The following is a 17,165-nucleotide window of genomic DNA, read 5'->3' as shown; positions in this document are numbered from 1 at the left end:
TTTTGAAATGTTAAGTCAAACGAAAAGGCTTTGCTTTTTCCATTCCTGCTAGACTCTCCAAACCACTCCCCCATCCAGGCTGGCACGGCTGCTAGAAGATTTGGTAGGAGGCTTCTTACCCCCTCCACCTTCCAACTATTCCAGTATCTTCATCTTGGGTCTTAAAATAAAATTTGAATGCATAGAAAACTGAAGGAGTCACGTTTTAAAAATTAAGTCATATTTTTAACTGTTTTTATGTGAATTTTTTCTACAGTTCTCAAAATTTTCAGTAAGTTTTTGCCTCTTATCGGTTTATCTGGCAGCTTAAAAAAAAAAAAAAAAAGCTAACAAATTAAGTAACTAGAATCTGTAATGTAAAAAGAAAAAGGATTTGGAGGTTTCCATCTACCTGTGATTCACTATCCTGTTCTCTTGGAGAGTCCGAGATTGTCATTAGCCCACACAACTCCTCCCCTGCAAATAACAAAGAGACACGTGTAGAATGAGACATGGCAGGAAAGGTACACTGGTAATGAAATATGTAGCACATAGAACAACATAAGGTCTTTTTTCAGATGAAAATTCAAGCTGGGCACAGTGGCTCACGCCTGTAATCCCAGCACTTTGGGAGGCCAAGATGGGAAGATAACTTGAGATCAGGAGTTTGAGACCAGCCTGGCCAACATGGTGAAACCCTGTCTCTACTAAAAATACAAAAAAAATTAGCCGGGCATGGTGGTAGGCACCTGTAGTCCCAGCTGCTCAGGAGGCTGAGGCAGGAGAATCACTTGAACTCGGGAGGTGGAGGTTGCAGTGAGCTGAGATCACACCACCACTGCACTCCAGCCTGGGCGACAGAGTGAGACTCTGTCTCAAATAAATAAATGAAATGAAATGAAAATTCACAGACGGCCATAAATATAATCTCCTTTCAACCCAGAGAGATTCTGCAAGCAGGGCAATTAACATGCTTCTGGAAATATAAGATCAAATTGTCTCCTCGCCAAAGAGAAAAACATACCAAGAAATGCCATAATTTATATTGCTCCACATGGCCAGGTTGAATTTTTGTGGTATTTGTGAGATACTCATTAATAAAGCCACTAGCTTAGGATGAATTAATGATTTAGTACTTTACTCCTTAAAGTATTCTTAAGGAGTAAAGCTTGGGCTCAGCAGGCAGGGAGGAAAGGGAAGGAGAGCCTGCGTGGACATTAATCTTTAAAATACATTTGAATGATCCAAAATGTATTTTATACACACACACCACAAAGAGCCAAGGTAAAAATACAATAAAAATATAACCAATATTAATGGAGCGATGGCGTTCTTGGACTTATAAAAATTTATCTGAATTTAAAATCATCTTCAATGAGTATATATAATTTTTCTAATCAGAAAGAATACTTTATTAATTGCCTATAGTCCCAGCACTTTGGGAGGCCCAGGTAGCCGGATGGCTTGAGTTCAGGAGTTTAAGACCAGCCTGGGCAACACAGCGAAACCCCATCTCTACAAGAATACAAAAATTAGCCAGGCATGGTGGCTTGTGCTGTGGTCCCAGCTACTCAGGGGGTTGAGGCAAGAGGATCGTTTGAGTCCAGGAGGTAGAGGCTGTGGTGAGCCAAGATTGCGCCACTGCATTCCAGCCTGGGGGACAAAGTGAGACACTGTCTCAAAACAACAACAACAACAAAAGAATATTTGATTAATCAAAATTTCGGAGGAGATCATTGAGAGTTCTCTCTCTTGATTCAGCCTCGCTTACCCAGGTAGAAAAAGTGAAAGGAAGTTGAAAGGAGTTGTTTAGTGTAGAAGGTGTTGACAGAGGAAGTGACTTAACCAAGGAAATTATGAAACATAATTTAAATCCAGCTACTCAGTGCATAACATGAGCAGCACATCAAGGAATAACATGAGCAGCACATCAAGGAGAAAAAAAAAGTCACATAGAAAAAATGATGTTAAATTACTTATGACTGACTCACTCTGCACCTGTTTCAAACTTGCCAGCCTGGGCTGCAGGTCTTAGGAGAGCAGGTGCGGCCGAGCGCGGTGGCTCACGCCTGTAATCCCAGCACTTTGGGAGGCCAAGGTGGGCAGATCACCTGAGGTCAGGAGTTTGAGACCAGCCAGGCCAACATGGTGAAACCCCATCTCTAATAAAAACACAAAATTAGCTGGGCGTAGTGGTGCGCGCCTGTAATTCCAGCTTCTCAGGAGGCTGAGGCAGGAGAATTGCTTGAACCCAGGAGGTGGAGGTTGCAGTGAGCCAAGATGGTGCCACTGCTCTCCAGCCTGGGCAACAAAGTAAGACTCTGTCTCAAAAAAAAAAAAAAAAGTAGAGCAGGCACATTAGGACGTGCATGTGGTAGAAGGCTGTGGGGAGGACACACGCAGGTACCAGAGAGTAAATTAACTAAATCTTGAAAATGTATCTCCAAGCATTACCATTTGAACCTTCCTCAGGACTTCCTTCAAGGCTCCTTGTTCTCTCTGAATTAAAAGAGGAAACCCCCAACAATATTTGATTAGAAACAACTGTGACATGGACAGATTTGTCAGTTTCAATTTTAGAGTAGGTTTTGCCAATTCCCGGCTGTCAGGTCGTTTCTACCTCTGCTGAATTCTTCATAGTCATTGATTATCTTCAGCAGGCTCTTGTTGACTTGGGCACAGACTCTCTTCAGGATGTCCAACTTGCCTTCTCCCAGGATGACCCTCTTCTCCATCTCTACGAAAATATCCAGCAGGTTCTAAGAGGAAGAGAAATAAAGTTGGGAATCTGGATTGAGCCCTACTGGTTTTTAGATTAGATTTTTTTTTTTTTTAACTTCCACTTTCTCCAACCAAGGACCTGCCCTTGCTTCCCAAGTTTCTGACAGCTTCTGCTGGTCTCTCACAGCCAGCAGGCTACTAGGGAAGCGATTCCATGTTTTCTGGCCCAGAAAGACAGAAATGAGAGGATAAAGGAGAAGCCATGTCAGATGTCACCCAGTCCCCAGGCCCTGTGCTCAAATCTCCTGCGAATGCATTACTTGAGGACTGTAAAACAGCCTGAGCAGCCCGGTCACCATGGTGATGCCCTGGGGACGGCCTCACCCCCAGCATTGCCTCTCCAGACCTGAGTACCTACAGACACACAGACACATACATACACACATGCACATACACACACACACAGATACACACAACACACACAGACTATACTCAGTGATACACACATAGAGGCATAAATACAATACACACTACACAACACACACACAGACACATACCACAAGAGAACACACACACACAGACACAGAGATACACAGACACACATACCACTTATACAGAGACACACAGAGATACACATATCACACACAAATACAGACACACACTATACACAGAGAAAGGCACGCACAGACACAGAGATGCACATACAACACACAGACATGCAAAACACACACAGAGACACACAACACACAGAGACACAAAACACAGACACACCACACACAAACACAATATACACACAGAGTTCCAGGTCCCAGGTCGTTTCGGGGACTGCGGAAGTGGAGGAAATGCCTCAGACTCACCGCTGTCTTTCCCAGCTCTGCCGGGTCTCAGGCTGGGCTGCATCTGCACAACCAGCCTCCTTCTCCCGGCCCCTGACTCCGCCTTGCTCCCGGTAATTAACATGCGCAGCACTTCAGTATAGAGGAATCACATCTGTAACACTCGTGCTGACAACTTTCTTCTTCTGGTCAAAAAGTGAGAATCCAGGTTGCTTTTACCAAAATACCCCCTCTCTTTGGTCTCAGAAATGCCCCCTGGCTAACCAAGTCTCAGGACTAAATCTCAGTAAGATACCAGGTCTTACCATGTCATCATCCAGTTTGCATTTGGAGATCTCCTCTTGCAGAAGAAACTTAAAAGACCTCAATTCTGATCTGCCCACCTCTTCTGAAATCTGATAGAGCATGACCCTGTGGTGGGAAATGGAGACACTTTAGAAACCTTTTCCCAAATAATTTCCCATTTGATATATGGAATCACAGTGGGCTTGATTCCAAAGGCCTCCCTTCAACGTGAAGCCAGTTAACGGCGTGGTTTATGAGTTGAGTCCTTGGAAAGAGGTTGTGACACAGAAGTCTGCTGGCTCTTCCCTGACTTTCCCACCCTTAACAATTTAAAGTTCTATCAACTTTTCTTTCAGTTTATTTCAGTTAAGTAAATCTTGCTTTTTTTTTTTTCTATAAAATCAAGATTTTGTTGCAATAGCAAAAAGCTTTGCCTTTTGGAAATTATGCTTTTCAAAATGCACAGCGGCTCATGACTTTCCTAATCAAAACCGGTCAGTATTCTCCCAGTCATTATCTTCAGTAAGAAGGCCAAGCATTTGGTTCTGGAATACAAAGTCTCTGAATACATCGCCATCACAGACCAGACTGCAAACACTAAAGGACCTGAAGCCCCAAACACACCCAGCTGCCCTGCCCTCACCCCTTTCCGCCGTGCCCCTACACCCCGTCCCTTGTCTATCTGCAGACGCCCATCCACGAACAATCAGCTCAAGCATTGCCTGGGCATCCACAAAGCTGCATTCACTCCACTACGACTTAGGAACCCCAAAAGGATAACACACATAATTGTCTGTTGGCCTGGTGCAGTGGTTCACGCCTCTAATTCCAGCGCATTAGGAGGCCAAGGCAGGAAGAGGATCACTTGAGCCCAGGGGTTTGAGACCAGCCTGGGCAACATAGCAAGACCCCCTCTCTACCAAAAATATTTAAAAATTAGCCGGGTGTGGTGGCATGCACCTGTGGTCCCAGCTACTCCAGAGGCTGAGGTGAGAGGATCATTTGAGCCCAGGAGGTTGAGGCTGCAGTGAGCTGTGATCATGCCATCACACTAAAAATAAAAACAAAAAATAATTGTCTGTTTAGAAACTGTTCAAGTCCCCTAATGGCCAGGTCTGTACCCTTTTTATTTTCATAAACCCAGAGGGTTATGAGGTGCAATGTTTGCATGCAGAGGACCCCGGCTATTGGTGTTGGAGCCTTAATTCCACCATCTTTGAGCAGCATTAACTTCAAACATGTTACACATTTTTTCCTCGCCCATAGACTGAAGATAATTATCCGTAACCACATCATAGGAGGGTGTCGAGGGTTACACAAATAAGTTTATGTGAAGCACTTAAACCAATCTTTGGCAACACACTAAGTGTTCAATGAGTGATAGGTATTACTATTTCCTAATCTATGCCTATCACATGTATGTGATAGGCACATTTAGGCTGGGACATTTAGGCTCTTGGAATATGCTTGCCAAATAGGTGAACACAGGAATGTTTTAGAAGTCAGCAAACCTTTCAACACTATGGTGTAAAGGAAAATAATTTTAATACAAAACATGTTGACTTGAAAATTTAATTAGAAAATTAAAATTCTCAAAATAAAAATGGCATAGAAACAGAAATTACTCAGTATTACCATCTACCTTATCCTCCTTCTCGTGGACTCTCTACCCTAAAAGTGTTTATCTAAAGCTTTCGGTTTGGCCAAAATTGGATCTAATCCAAAAAGCTATTCTGACTCTTTCGCCTTTATTACAAGGTATTTACCCTTTTGCTTTCCTCATTATTGAAGCCTACAGGCTTTCTTGTACCATCATTGTTTAGTAATGAACCTGAATAGTTTATAAGATACTTATTTTATAGGTAGCAATTATAACTGGAAAATAAAATGTCTAGTGTTTTCTTATAATGGTAAGTGGCCACCCTAGCATATTTATTAGCTCCTGGCTAGTATTCAATGATAATGAACAAGCAGTAAGTCAGGATTGTATTTCAGTAAGCCAATACATGAAAGATTTTAACAGACAGATCCTGCCTTATTAGTAGATGATCAATCCTCCACCAGAAAGGTACAGACTATGTCTGGCACTGGGTGTTTGCTTCAGCCCAGCTCATGCGGCAGAAGTGGAACCTTCAAAGGACCAAGATGTTGGGCACAGGATGAGACCCCCTTGGCTTTCCTAGTTCTGGGGCTGTGGGTTTTTAGGACTAACTGGTGCCTTAATGAATAAGTTCCTTATAAAGACTTCACAATTCTAGTAAACCAGAGCTATCTAGTGTACTGGTTGAATAGTGTTCTCCCTTCTTCCTCAAAATTCATGTCTAACTGGAATATGAGAATGTGACCTTATTTGGACACAGGACATTTGCAGATAAAATTTCATTAAGATGAGGTCACGCTGGCCAGGCGCAGTTGCTCACGCCTGTAATCCCAGAACTTGGGAGGCCAAGGTGGGCAGATCGCATAAGCCCAGGAGTTCAAGACTAGCCTGGGCAACATTTCGAAACCCCATCTCTACAAAAAATACAAAAATCAGCCAGACATGGTGGTGGGTGCCTGTAGTCTCAGCTACTTGGGAGGCTGAGGTGGGAAGATTGCTTGAACCCAGGAGGCAGAGGTTGCAGTGAGCCAAGATCGTGCCACTGCACTCCAGCTTGGGTGATGTAGTGAGACACTGTCTCTCACACACGTACAAAAAGATAAGGCCACATTGGATTAGGGTGGGCCCTAATTCCTAATCCAGTGACTGTCTCCTTATAAGAAGGAGATTTAGACACAGAGAAGGGAACATAGGCAGAGACTGCTGTGCTGCATGTACAAACAGGGAGCACCGAGGATTCCTGCACCCACCAGAAGCAGGGAAAGGTGTGAAACAGATTCTTCCTTGGAGCCTCTTAAAAGGAACCAACCCTGTTGACATCTTGATTTCTGACTTAGGCCTCCAGAACTATGAGAATAAATTTTAAAAACTGTTTTAAACGTGCTAGTTTGTGTTACTTTGCTACCGCAGCCCTAGGAAACTTACACACCCAGAATATCTCTTTTTTTTGTTTTTTTGCTTTGTTTTGTTTTTTTTGAGACAGAGTTTCACTCTTGTTGCCCAGGCTGGAGTGCAATGGCACGATCTCAGCTCACTGCAACCTCTGCCTCCTGGATTCAAGTGATTCTCCTGCCTCAGCCCCCCAAGTAGCTGGGATTACAGGCGTGAGCCACCACACCCAACTAATTTTTGTATTTTTAGTAGAGATAGGGTTTCACCATGTTGGCCAGGCTAGTCTTGAACTCCTGACCTCAGGTTATCCACCCGCCTCAGCCTCCCAAAGTGCTGGGATTACAGGCATGAGCCACCTTGCCTGGCCCAGAATATCTCTTTTGTCATTTAAAATCAAAATAGTCAAGCCTTGGCTGGGCGCGGTGGCTCACGCCTATAATTCCAGCACTTTGAGAGGTCAAGACAGGTGGATGACTTAAAGTCAGGAGTTTGAGACCAGCCTGGCCAACATGGTGAAACTCCGTCTCTGCTAAAAATACAAAAATTAGCTGGGCATGGTGGCACGCACTTGTAATCCCAGCTACTCAGGAGGCTGAGGCAGGAGAATCACTTGAACCCTGGAGGTAGAGGTTGCAGTGAGCCGAGATCATGCCACTGCACTCTAGCCTGGGTGACGGAGCGAGACTCCATCTCAAAAACAAAACAAAACAAAAAGTAGTCAAGCCTCAAAACAAACAGTCTCTGAGAATAGAAAGACCAGGGCGTTCATGGGCTGGGCCATCAGAGGGCAGCAGCTGTCAGCCCTGGCTGTGAACCCTTTCCATCTCACATGCCATAGTTATCGACAAGCAAACAGAGACAATGAAATGGGCCCAGAGCGAAGGCTTCAGTAGAAGCTTCCTGAAAGCAAAGCTAAAATTGGTTTAAGTAGTGTCCGATAATAGGAGATGTTGAAAGAGAGTAGGTGACAATGTGTTTCTGTTTTTAAAGTCTTGTCACAGCATCATGAAGTTGTAACTGAATGGGGTTTCTCTCTCACACCTTTGGTTACCCACTCTCCCTAGGGTGGGGAGAAGCTGAGTTGTACAGCCTTTGGCAAGATGACCCAAGGTGCCACTGTCGTCCTATAAAGCTTAGAATTGTCATACAGCCAGGCTCACAGGAGCTGGACAGCCTTGGTGGGGACTGCCTAGCGGTATGTGCCAGGCCAGCGGCTTACAGCTCTGTAATGAACTTTGTCATTCGAGTCTTTAAGTGTGGCAAAAAACCCTTAAATCTCATTGAAAATTTCCATAGCCATCCACAAGCAGATGGGAGGGGGATTTCAAGGTGGGAAGCCATGATGCTTTACTCAATGTATGGACAAAGTAAGCACACAATCTGGATATCAAGAGGCACCAAGATAAGAGAGGAAAAAAATGAGAACATTTAGAAAAACTCTATTATAACTTCAGCATACCTCTAAGTAATGTTTCACTTTGAAAAATAAATTTGTATTTTATGGTCTTAGCATTTTTACAGAATTATACATAAGGCCCCTAAATTTCTTAATCTAGCTCCAGTGGGACATCTTCCCAAAGCCTCCCAAGTGATACTGAATGTGGTTTCTCTCTCACGCCTTTGTTTACCCACTCTCTCTAGGGTGGGGAGAAGCTAAGTTTTAGAGCCTTTTGCAGGACCACCCAAGGCACCACTGTCTGTCTGTAGAAGCTTAGAATTGTAGCATAGCTGGGCTCCCAGGCTCCATAGGCAGGGTACCACAAAGACAAGCCCCAGTCAGCCCTGCCCACAGAAGTTGTCCATTCAACCCACACCTCCCAGTCCCCACACTGGGAGTTTCTACCCACCTGTAGGCAGAAATCTGAGCCCTGCCTGGTGCCTGAAGTTCCCTTTCCATCTCCTCCTTTCTAGTGTTTAGGTAAGTAGTGAGCAAATCCAGTCTATTAATTCGGAAGAGCAGCTCCTTCAGGAAGGACAGATTGTTTTCCTCCAACATTCTCTTTTCCTGGAGTCTCTGGAATAACATCAAGGCATCTTTGATGGGTTCTTGCTTCCTTTGTGGGATGCAGTCCAGGCTCAGGAACTTGAGGGAGGCCAGCTCTTCACTGTCCAGTTGTTCCCCAATATCATAAAGATTTCTGTTGAAGTCCATCTCTTCAAAAGGCAGCAGAATATAATCTAAGTCAAAATATAATGGTATGTTCAGATAAGGAAGAAAAGTGCCATTTGCTGGCTTGTTCATCAAAGGCTACTGCATCTACTAGATACTGGTCATTGTGCTGTGAGCACAGAAGAGAGAAAAAGAACAGCAGACAAGTTCCCTCTTACTGTTTAGGAAGGTAGATATACAAACAAGCCAATGGGCTGGGCACGGTGGCTCATGCCTGTAATCGCAACACTTTGGGAGGCCAAGGTGGGCGGATCATCTGAGATTGGGAGTTAGAGACCAGCCTGACCAACATGGAGAAAACTTATCTCTACTAAAAAAATACAAAATTAGCCAGGTATGGTGGCGCATGCCTATAATCCCAGCTACTTGGGAGGCTGGGGTAGGAGAATCGCTTGAACCCGGGAGGTGGAGATTGCAGTGAGCGGAGATCGCACCACCGCACTCCAGCCTGGGTGACAGAGCAAGACTCCGTCTCACAAAAAAACAAACAAACAAACAAACAAACAAAAAAACAAGCCAATGGTTAGAGGGTTGTGACCAGAGTGTAGTAGGGATGTAGAGGAAGAAGCCTTAACTGAGCCTGGGAGAAGGGCTTCCTGTGGGGAAGGGGTTCTGGGGAGAATGTGAGAAAGCACAATTCTTACAGGAAACAATGTAAAAGATGGAGGTAAGAACTTTCAAGTCCATTCAGGCAGGCACTAGGAGCTCAATAAAGTAACTACAAAGGGTCTGGGATGGAGAGTGATGGGACAAAGGGATGACGCTCTAGCCAGGTACCATGTCACAAAGGGGCCTCATTACCATGGGGCAAGGGGTTTAGGCTTTGTCCTGGAGGTGATAAGGAACTAAGAAAGGACTGTGAAAATGGGAATGATGTCACCCAGTTGGGATTAACATTTAAAGTGCAAAGGATAGACTGGAAGACTTGGAGGCAGAGGAGGGGACCTACTGGGACCTATTAGGAGGAGGCATTTCAGTGCTGGAGGGCGGGAGTGATGGGGTCTGATTGAAACAACAGTGGAAGGAGGACATGGGGCAGCGAGGTCCCCGAAGGGCCCAAGGACCAGTGCCTACAGTTGGTCAGGAACTCAAGACTGGAAACTGAACCAGTCACCCCGACAGCCCTTTCAACCTACACAGTCTCTAAGTCAGGTTATGTGGTATTTTCACACCATGTTTCTAAAGGAGAGGGCCGTGTTTCAGCAAACTCCAGATAATTATCATGCCAGCGACCTGACATTAGGGGTTTTCCCTTGAGCCCCAGGCTCCACCACCTTCCCTGCTCTGACGGCCTCTGTCCATAGTAAAAAAAAAAAAAAAAAAAAAAAAAAACCCTCGGAGTGGTGTTTGTGCTCCATTCTTCATAGGAACAAGACTGAGGCATGGCTCCCCTAACAAGGGCGACAGTCACTGTGGGGGAGGGCAGCAGTGCCGTGGTTAAGAGCTTAGATCAAGCCCGGCTGTGACGCTGGCACTTCCTCAAGGTGTCAGAATTTCCAATAGATACTGCTGGTACATGTCAATTGTTGCTCTAGGCACTGGGAATGCAGTAAAATAAACCAACGTGGCCCAGGAGTTCAGGTCTACCCTGGGCAAGACCCCAGGTAGCAAGACCCAACTCTTAAAAAAAAAAGAGCAAGAGCAAAAGCAAAACAAAACAAAAAAACAGGTGGGTCATTTAGCCATCTCCGTCAAAATATAAAATTCACACCAACTTTGGCCCACAATTTAACTTCCAAGAGTTCTGCCTACATTCACTTAGACATAAGTATACTCAAAACCATATACAAGGCGATTCATGGTAGCATTCCTTGAAATAACAACAGAGCAGAAACAACTGTTTATCAGTATTAGAAGATTTAGGTAAGCTATTAATCATATTCCAGGGAACTCTATTTGGCTACTAGAGAGAATAGGAAGATCAGTGTGGATGAGCATGTGTGACCTACATAATGTATTGATCAGTACATATTTTGTGTATTCACAGAAGAGCTCTAACAAAAAACACACAGGAAGTTCCTTCAGTAATGTTAAAGAAAAGCAGAATGACATACAGACGTGGCCGTGCGGTGTGGGAAGGCCGATGGGTGGAGGTGACAGTGAGAGTTGCTTTACTTCCCATACCTTGCTGCACAGTTTGTACTGTTTGAATTTTTACCATGTACATGTATTACTTATTCCAAAAATATACCTAGTTAAAACCTTTAAAGATCCATTCTTATTTATATGCTGGAAAAGATCTAAACTAGATCTAACCCTGTTTAATGCCCTTAGTTCAACTGTCTTTAAAATTTTTAATGCATTCTAACCTCTGTTGAAATCTCATCTTACAGAATAAAACCAGTCAAAGAATCAAATGAAAGCAGGACTTCCCTTCCCCCATCCCTCAATTATTTTTTTCTGAGGATAAAAACACTTAGTGTAGTCATTTTAGAAAATACAGAAAAGATAAAAAGGAAAATTAAAATTATGTATAATTCCACCATCCAAAGATAAATGCCCAATAATATTTTACTCTTTCCTACCAAATATTTTATGCATACACATTTTTCCTTATATTTGAACACACCATATTTCTGTAGTATAAGTGGATTTTTCCACTGATAGGTACATCTCATATTGTAAGTACTTTCCTGATGTCTTTAGTTTTTCTTCTACAGCATGGGTTTTAATATCTGTAAAGCATTTAATCTTAGAGATGGGTGACAATTTATATAGCCAGTTTCTGATTACATTTAGGATGACCTCGAAATGCAAATCTTTAAGTATACCTCTAATTATTTTCTTAGAATAATTTCCTAAAAGTAGTAGTATTGGGTCAAAAGGAATAAACCTTTTTGAGTCTCTTGTTACATATTCAATAGCATTTTCTGACAGTATATAATAAAAATCAATACAATCCAAGGCTGAGATGACATGAATTTGGATATAATAAGATTGGCGCATAGCTCCGTCCTCCGTAGCCACCTCATCTCACTCATTTCATTACCTCTCCAACAACGTGGCAATGCTTTTTAAGTGGTTTCCCCATCCAATCATAACTGATATTTAGAAGGGAAAGTGCTAACATGGCTTCTTCCCTGGCCCAGGTATTCCAGAATACACTGTCGGATGATAGTCAGCCTTTTCTGTTTTTTGCTTTTTGCTTAAGTTACACATCCCTCTAGTCACGGTACCTAGAAAACAGTCACTGGCAAAGGGTTTACGACACCATTAACAACGGGCCATCCAGCACTGCACGGGGAGAGACATCACATGGCGGTTCTTGTTTTATGGGACCTAGATGTTCTGCACTAGCTTATGGGCTAGCAGCTTTGTTAAGCTAGTATTTTTAAAATAATGTACTTGTCTTTTTGGTTCCTAAAAATAGTAAAAGTAACACTTGTTTCATAGAGAAAGTACAAAGAAGTATAAAAAGAAAATAAAAAGTACTTAAAAACTTGCCATTTGGAAGTAATTCTTTGGTCACATTTTGTGTGACCAATTTTTTTCCACATGTATTTATAACATATGTAAATTTGAATATTTTGCCATGTAATACATATATTTTATATAATCTCTGCTAAATAGTAAATGTATATTATAAGTCTATTTGTATTACATAAGTATAATTATTTTATATATTTATGCCCCAAAATATTTAAATATAAATATGTATTTATAATAATCATATAAATAAATGATATATAAATGTTTATAACCTATATATCCACATAAACATAAAAATATTTTTTAACCTCATTTCACTAAAAGCCTCTGAAGAAACTACCATTATTGTCCCCATTTTTCTGTTGTGAAAAATCACGGCTCGGAAATAAGCTAGTAAGAGAGAGAGCCACAGCCAGATTTAAGTATCTCACTCAAGGGCTTCAATGACAGATCGCAAAGATTTAGACGCCATTCTACTTGCAGCTGGAAGGCGGTGAAAGAATCTCATGAAGAAAAACATAAAATCATAACATTTTTGGAGAATAACATTTCAAAAATATATATAACAACAAAACCACAAAAACAGAAGTTCTTAACAAATCCACTATAGGAGAGAGGGGGTCAGAGCCTCACAAAGGAAGTGCTAGAATCTAGGCCCCAGCATCTCATTCCGGAGTCCCATTCTACCACTGTATTACATGCCACAATTAAACTGCAAATACATTCCATCTCATCACAATCACTCCAGTAATATTCTAGCAGCGTCCTAGCTCTTGCAGTGATAACTACCCCACAGGTAGGGAAAAAGCAAAACACGCATTCACTGTCAGAAACAGAAACCTGCATCTCATCCGAAGCTTGAGAGAACCTGAAAGCCACTCGCTCTCAGGCCCAAACCCCTAACCAGGAGGTAGTATTGCCACTCCTTCGGGTCCAGGCTGCCTGCCTCACACTGTGGGCTGCCCCCGAACCTAACAGACATCCATTCTGCATGCACATGGTGTCCATAACAGGGCACTGCAGCCACGGCGTTCTAACAACCCAGCAAAGGTGTCCGAACCTCAACAAAACACATAATCCCATCATTGTCAAACAGAATGAAACTTGCAACTTCACCCGTAAATGCTTAACCCCACAAGTGCAGGTCTCCGATTTTGTCCATCTAGTCTTCCCATTATATTGTTTTTTGAACTGTTCTGTATCTTTTTAATTTCTCTTTCTTTTCTCTTTTTTTTTTTTTTTTTTTTTGAGATGGAGTTTTGCTCTTGTTGCCCAGGCTGGAGTGCAATGGCACAATCTCGGCTCACCACAACTTCTGTCTCCCAGGTTCAAGCAATTCTCCTGCCTCAGCCTCCCGAGTAGCTGGGATTACAGGCCTGCGCCACCATATCCGGCTAATTTTGTATTTTTAGTAGAGACAGGGTTTCTTCATGTTGGTCAGGCTAGTCTCAAACTCCTGACCTCAGGTGATTCACCCGCCTCGGCCTCCCAAAGTGCTGGGATTACAGGTGTGAGCCACTGAGCCCAGCCTTTTTAAATTTCTTTAAAACATAAATAATTGAATTAGTAGGACCACATGGGTGTGTGTATGTGTATGTGTGTGTGTGTTTATGTTGGCAAATGTGTATGTTGGTGGGTATGTGTGTTGGTGGGAGGATAGCTGTAGCAGCAAAGTTAGTTGAGATTTAAATTTTGGCTTCTACTCTTTGTTTCACAAATTTAGCTGGGATCAGGATGAAGCCTTTATACAAGTAGGTAAATGGCAGCATTTCAGAAACTCCTAGCACTTAATCAGTCTAAGCCAGACTGGCCTCAAGATCTGGAAACTGCACGGCCCTCGGCAAGGCTCTCAGAGGGACTGCTACCTCTTCCACTAACTTCATGGTTTCCCATCCACACTCACATATGAGGATCACCTCCATAGCCCCAGGGCCACCCAACCTCACTCTCAGCAGCCTAAAAAACTCCAGAATCAAAGGCCTTCTCCCAAAAGGCCCCTCTGACCTTAACAAAGGGGCAAATCCTTACCTTACTCTCACGATGGTAACACCTTTGTTACAGGCCTCTCCACTGCCATCTGAGCATCTAAGACAAGAGCAAACATCTAATGAAGGATGAAGGGCACAGCCAGCTGTACTTCCTGTTTCGAAACTCCTAAGTCACAAACACTAGAGGGGAGGGAACGCTTACCACTTGCCCCTGAGTGAACAGAGCACCTTCTAAAGCTTCTAAAGCTGGAGGAAAAAGGCCTGATGGTCCAAGAGACTGCCTGCAGGGTGGGGCGGGGCATCTGGCCACCTGAGCACTGGCCCCTGGCTATGATGGGCCATTTTACCTTTGGGGCCTCATTTCCACATTCCAAAATGAGGACGTTGGACTGGATTGTAACTAAGAACACTTTCATTTCGTATTTAGGATTTAAAGATTTTTCTGGGTTCATCATTAAGACTTTAATTTTTTCATTCAATGAATCTTGATGGAGCACCTCGGAGAAGTCTTGAGATTGGACATCGCAGAGCCCTCATCTTGGTTCTCAGGGTGACTGTGAACGTTCAGAGCTAAAGCCCCTGGTTTAGCCAAGGAGCATCTCTGTGGCCCCAAGTCACCAGATTCCACTCTCAGCCGCCTAAAAAACTCTAAAAAAAAAAAAAAAAAAAAAAAAAAAAAAAAAAAAACTCTAAAAAAGAAAAAACTCTAAAATGAAAAACCTCTAAAAAGAAAAAAACTCTGAAATAAAAAAATTCTAAAATGAAAAAAATCTAAAAAGAAAAACCTCTAAAATGCAAAAACTCTTTGGTAAGATGGTAACCCTATCTTACCAAAGGTGATCCTTGTATATGAGTGTAGCTGGGGACACCACGAAGTTAGCCACAAGATGGGTTTACCATCTTATCAAAGAGGCAAATCCTGGGGCCCTCACCATGTTGGGCTCTAGGGACAGATCAGTAAACAAAAGATTGCCTTCATACTGAGAGTTAGACGAAATGTTTTCTGATGTTAAAAGTAGGAAAAGAAAATCAAGCACCTCTCTTCTTTGAAACTGCCTTTTGTCTTTCCCCAAATAGAATATAAGCTTTCAGAGGGCAGGGACTCATAGCTGAGAAGACTGAATGAAGTATCTGAAAAGGACTCTTCACCAGAGAGGGCTAGGTCAAGGTGGCCTGATAACATCAATGCCTGGATGGCCACAGTGGCTCATGCCTGTAATCCTAGCACTTTGGGAGGCCAAGGCGGGAGGATCCCTTGAGCGTAGGAGTTTGAGACCAGCCTGGGCAACATAGTGAGACACCATCTCTATGAAGAAAAATTTTTGAATTAGCCAGGTGTGGTAGCACACGACTGTGGTCCCAGTTAATCTGAAGGCTGAGATGGGAACATTGCTTGATCCCAAGATGTCGAGGCTACAGTGAGCCATGATTGCACCACTGCACTCCAGCCTTGGGTGACAAAGCAAGATCTTGTCTCAAAAAATAAATAAATAAAAAAGAAATAGAAACAGAATGAGTAAAATAAAATGCCAATAGTATTAATATGCAATAATAATTGCTAACTCATGTAGTAAGTGATGTGTGCGTATTATCTCCTTCAAGCCTCACAGTCACCTCTCAAGGCATTATTAATCCCATTTAACAATGAGATAACAGAGGTACAGAGGAATTACTTACTTGCCTGAGATGGCATAGTTAAAAAACAGTGTACATATACAAAAGAAAAATACATTTTGCAAAGATACAGATAAATTCACGAATCCACATCAAAACATTAGAGAATTATCTTTGGGGAGCAAGAGAGAGGGCAGGAGGGCAGGGGTGGGGGTGGAGACATAAAAGGAAACCCTTAAGACACGGAAGAGGGGTAAGCGGTCTGTGCACCTCAGGGCACTGTGATTCGACAGAATAAAGAACTTAACCCTCGGCCCCAGAGCCAAATGAAAAAGAAAAAAAAAGTGGATTGATAAAGTTTTCTGGACTCTCCAAACGGGTTCACAGGAGGGAGACCGTGTATCTGTATTCCAGGCAGTAGGGAAGCTGGGAGGACAAAAAGGCAGCAGAGGAAATGGAGACTGCTCAGAGTGAAAAAGTAGCAAGATCAGAGGCAACAGCTCAGAGAGAAACCCCACAGGAGACCTGGCCAGGCAGCACCCAGAGGTGTCCTCAGCCGGGCAGATCCAAGCTTCTTCCCCGCCCCCACAGCCCTGTTTCTAGAGCAACTCAAGAAACAAAAATATGTGGTTTCCTGTTGAAGAGGCCACCTCGGCAACAGGCACTCACCCGCTCCACCCTTTCCTGGCACCATCGCAGTCTCTGAGCCCCCTAACCTGCCTAACTCCACGTGCTCAGTGGGGAAGGGGGTGGGACAGGCTCCCAGGAAGAAGTTTCTTTTACTTTCAGTAACCACCCTGGCTCTTCTGCCTCCCTCCACCGCCTCACTTCCTGTTGAGTTGACTAGCAAATTCAGGAGGCTTGAAAAAAAAACACAAGAGATAAAAGGAGGAGAACCTGTGAAAACACTTCCCTCCAGCAGAAGGGCAGAACCTGGTCTCCAAGAGAAAGAGAAAACTTCACAGCAGAATGAACTGCAGGGTAAATTTTACTCCTAAAGCAGAACAGAGATGACTCACCCGAACAAGAAATGTTTCCTATTTAAAGGAACAGATGCCCAATTTCCAACCATTCAGAAGAGGGAGGTGGCAGACATTTCATGGACATGCAAAACTAAAACCCCGAGCGCTGGACGTGCTTTATTGGAAAGC

At 43.3% G+C, this 17,165-nt stretch overlaps 1 protein-coding gene across 12 annotated transcripts in view; it reads right to left on the bottom strand.

Moving 5' to 3' along the window:
* Nucleotides 1-17,165, bottom strand: part of CASP8 (caspase 8) — a 60,083-nt gene that overhangs the window by 9,937 nt on the left and 32,981 nt on the right. For 3 of the 12 annotated variants that reach the window (XM_077957369.1, XM_077957368.1, XM_077957370.1), the window contains exons 3-8: nucleotides 14,441-14,497; nucleotides 8,661-8,991; nucleotides 3,842-3,947; nucleotides 2,600-2,738; nucleotides 2,434-2,478; nucleotides 392-456 (exon numbers count right to left, since the gene is read on the bottom strand). In XM_077957369.1, the coding sequence (XP_077813495.1) occupies nucleotides 392-456; nucleotides 2,434-2,478; nucleotides 2,600-2,738; nucleotides 3,842-3,947; nucleotides 8,661-8,965 (660 nt within the window). In that variant the 5' untranslated portion in view covers nucleotides 8,966-8,991; nucleotides 14,441-14,497. Of the gene's footprint in view, nucleotides 1-391; nucleotides 457-2,433; nucleotides 2,479-2,599; nucleotides 2,739-3,841; nucleotides 3,948-8,660; nucleotides 8,992-14,440; nucleotides 14,498-16,683; nucleotides 17,054-17,165 lie in introns of those variants that run through there. The other 9 variants (XM_015110650.3, XM_015110651.3, XM_015110648.3 and 6 more) reach the window with 7 other exon arrangements.

The sequence above is a fragment of the Macaca mulatta genome, chromosome 12 (genome assembly GCF_049350105.2).
Source record: "Macaca mulatta isolate MMU2019108-1 chromosome 12, T2T-MMU8v2.0, whole genome shotgun sequence".
NCBI lineage: Eukaryota > Metazoa > Chordata > Mammalia > Primates > Cercopithecidae > Macaca > Macaca mulatta.
The sequence above is the reverse complement of the archived record's forward strand: the minus strand, read 5'-3'. Positions and strand labels throughout refer to the sequence as shown.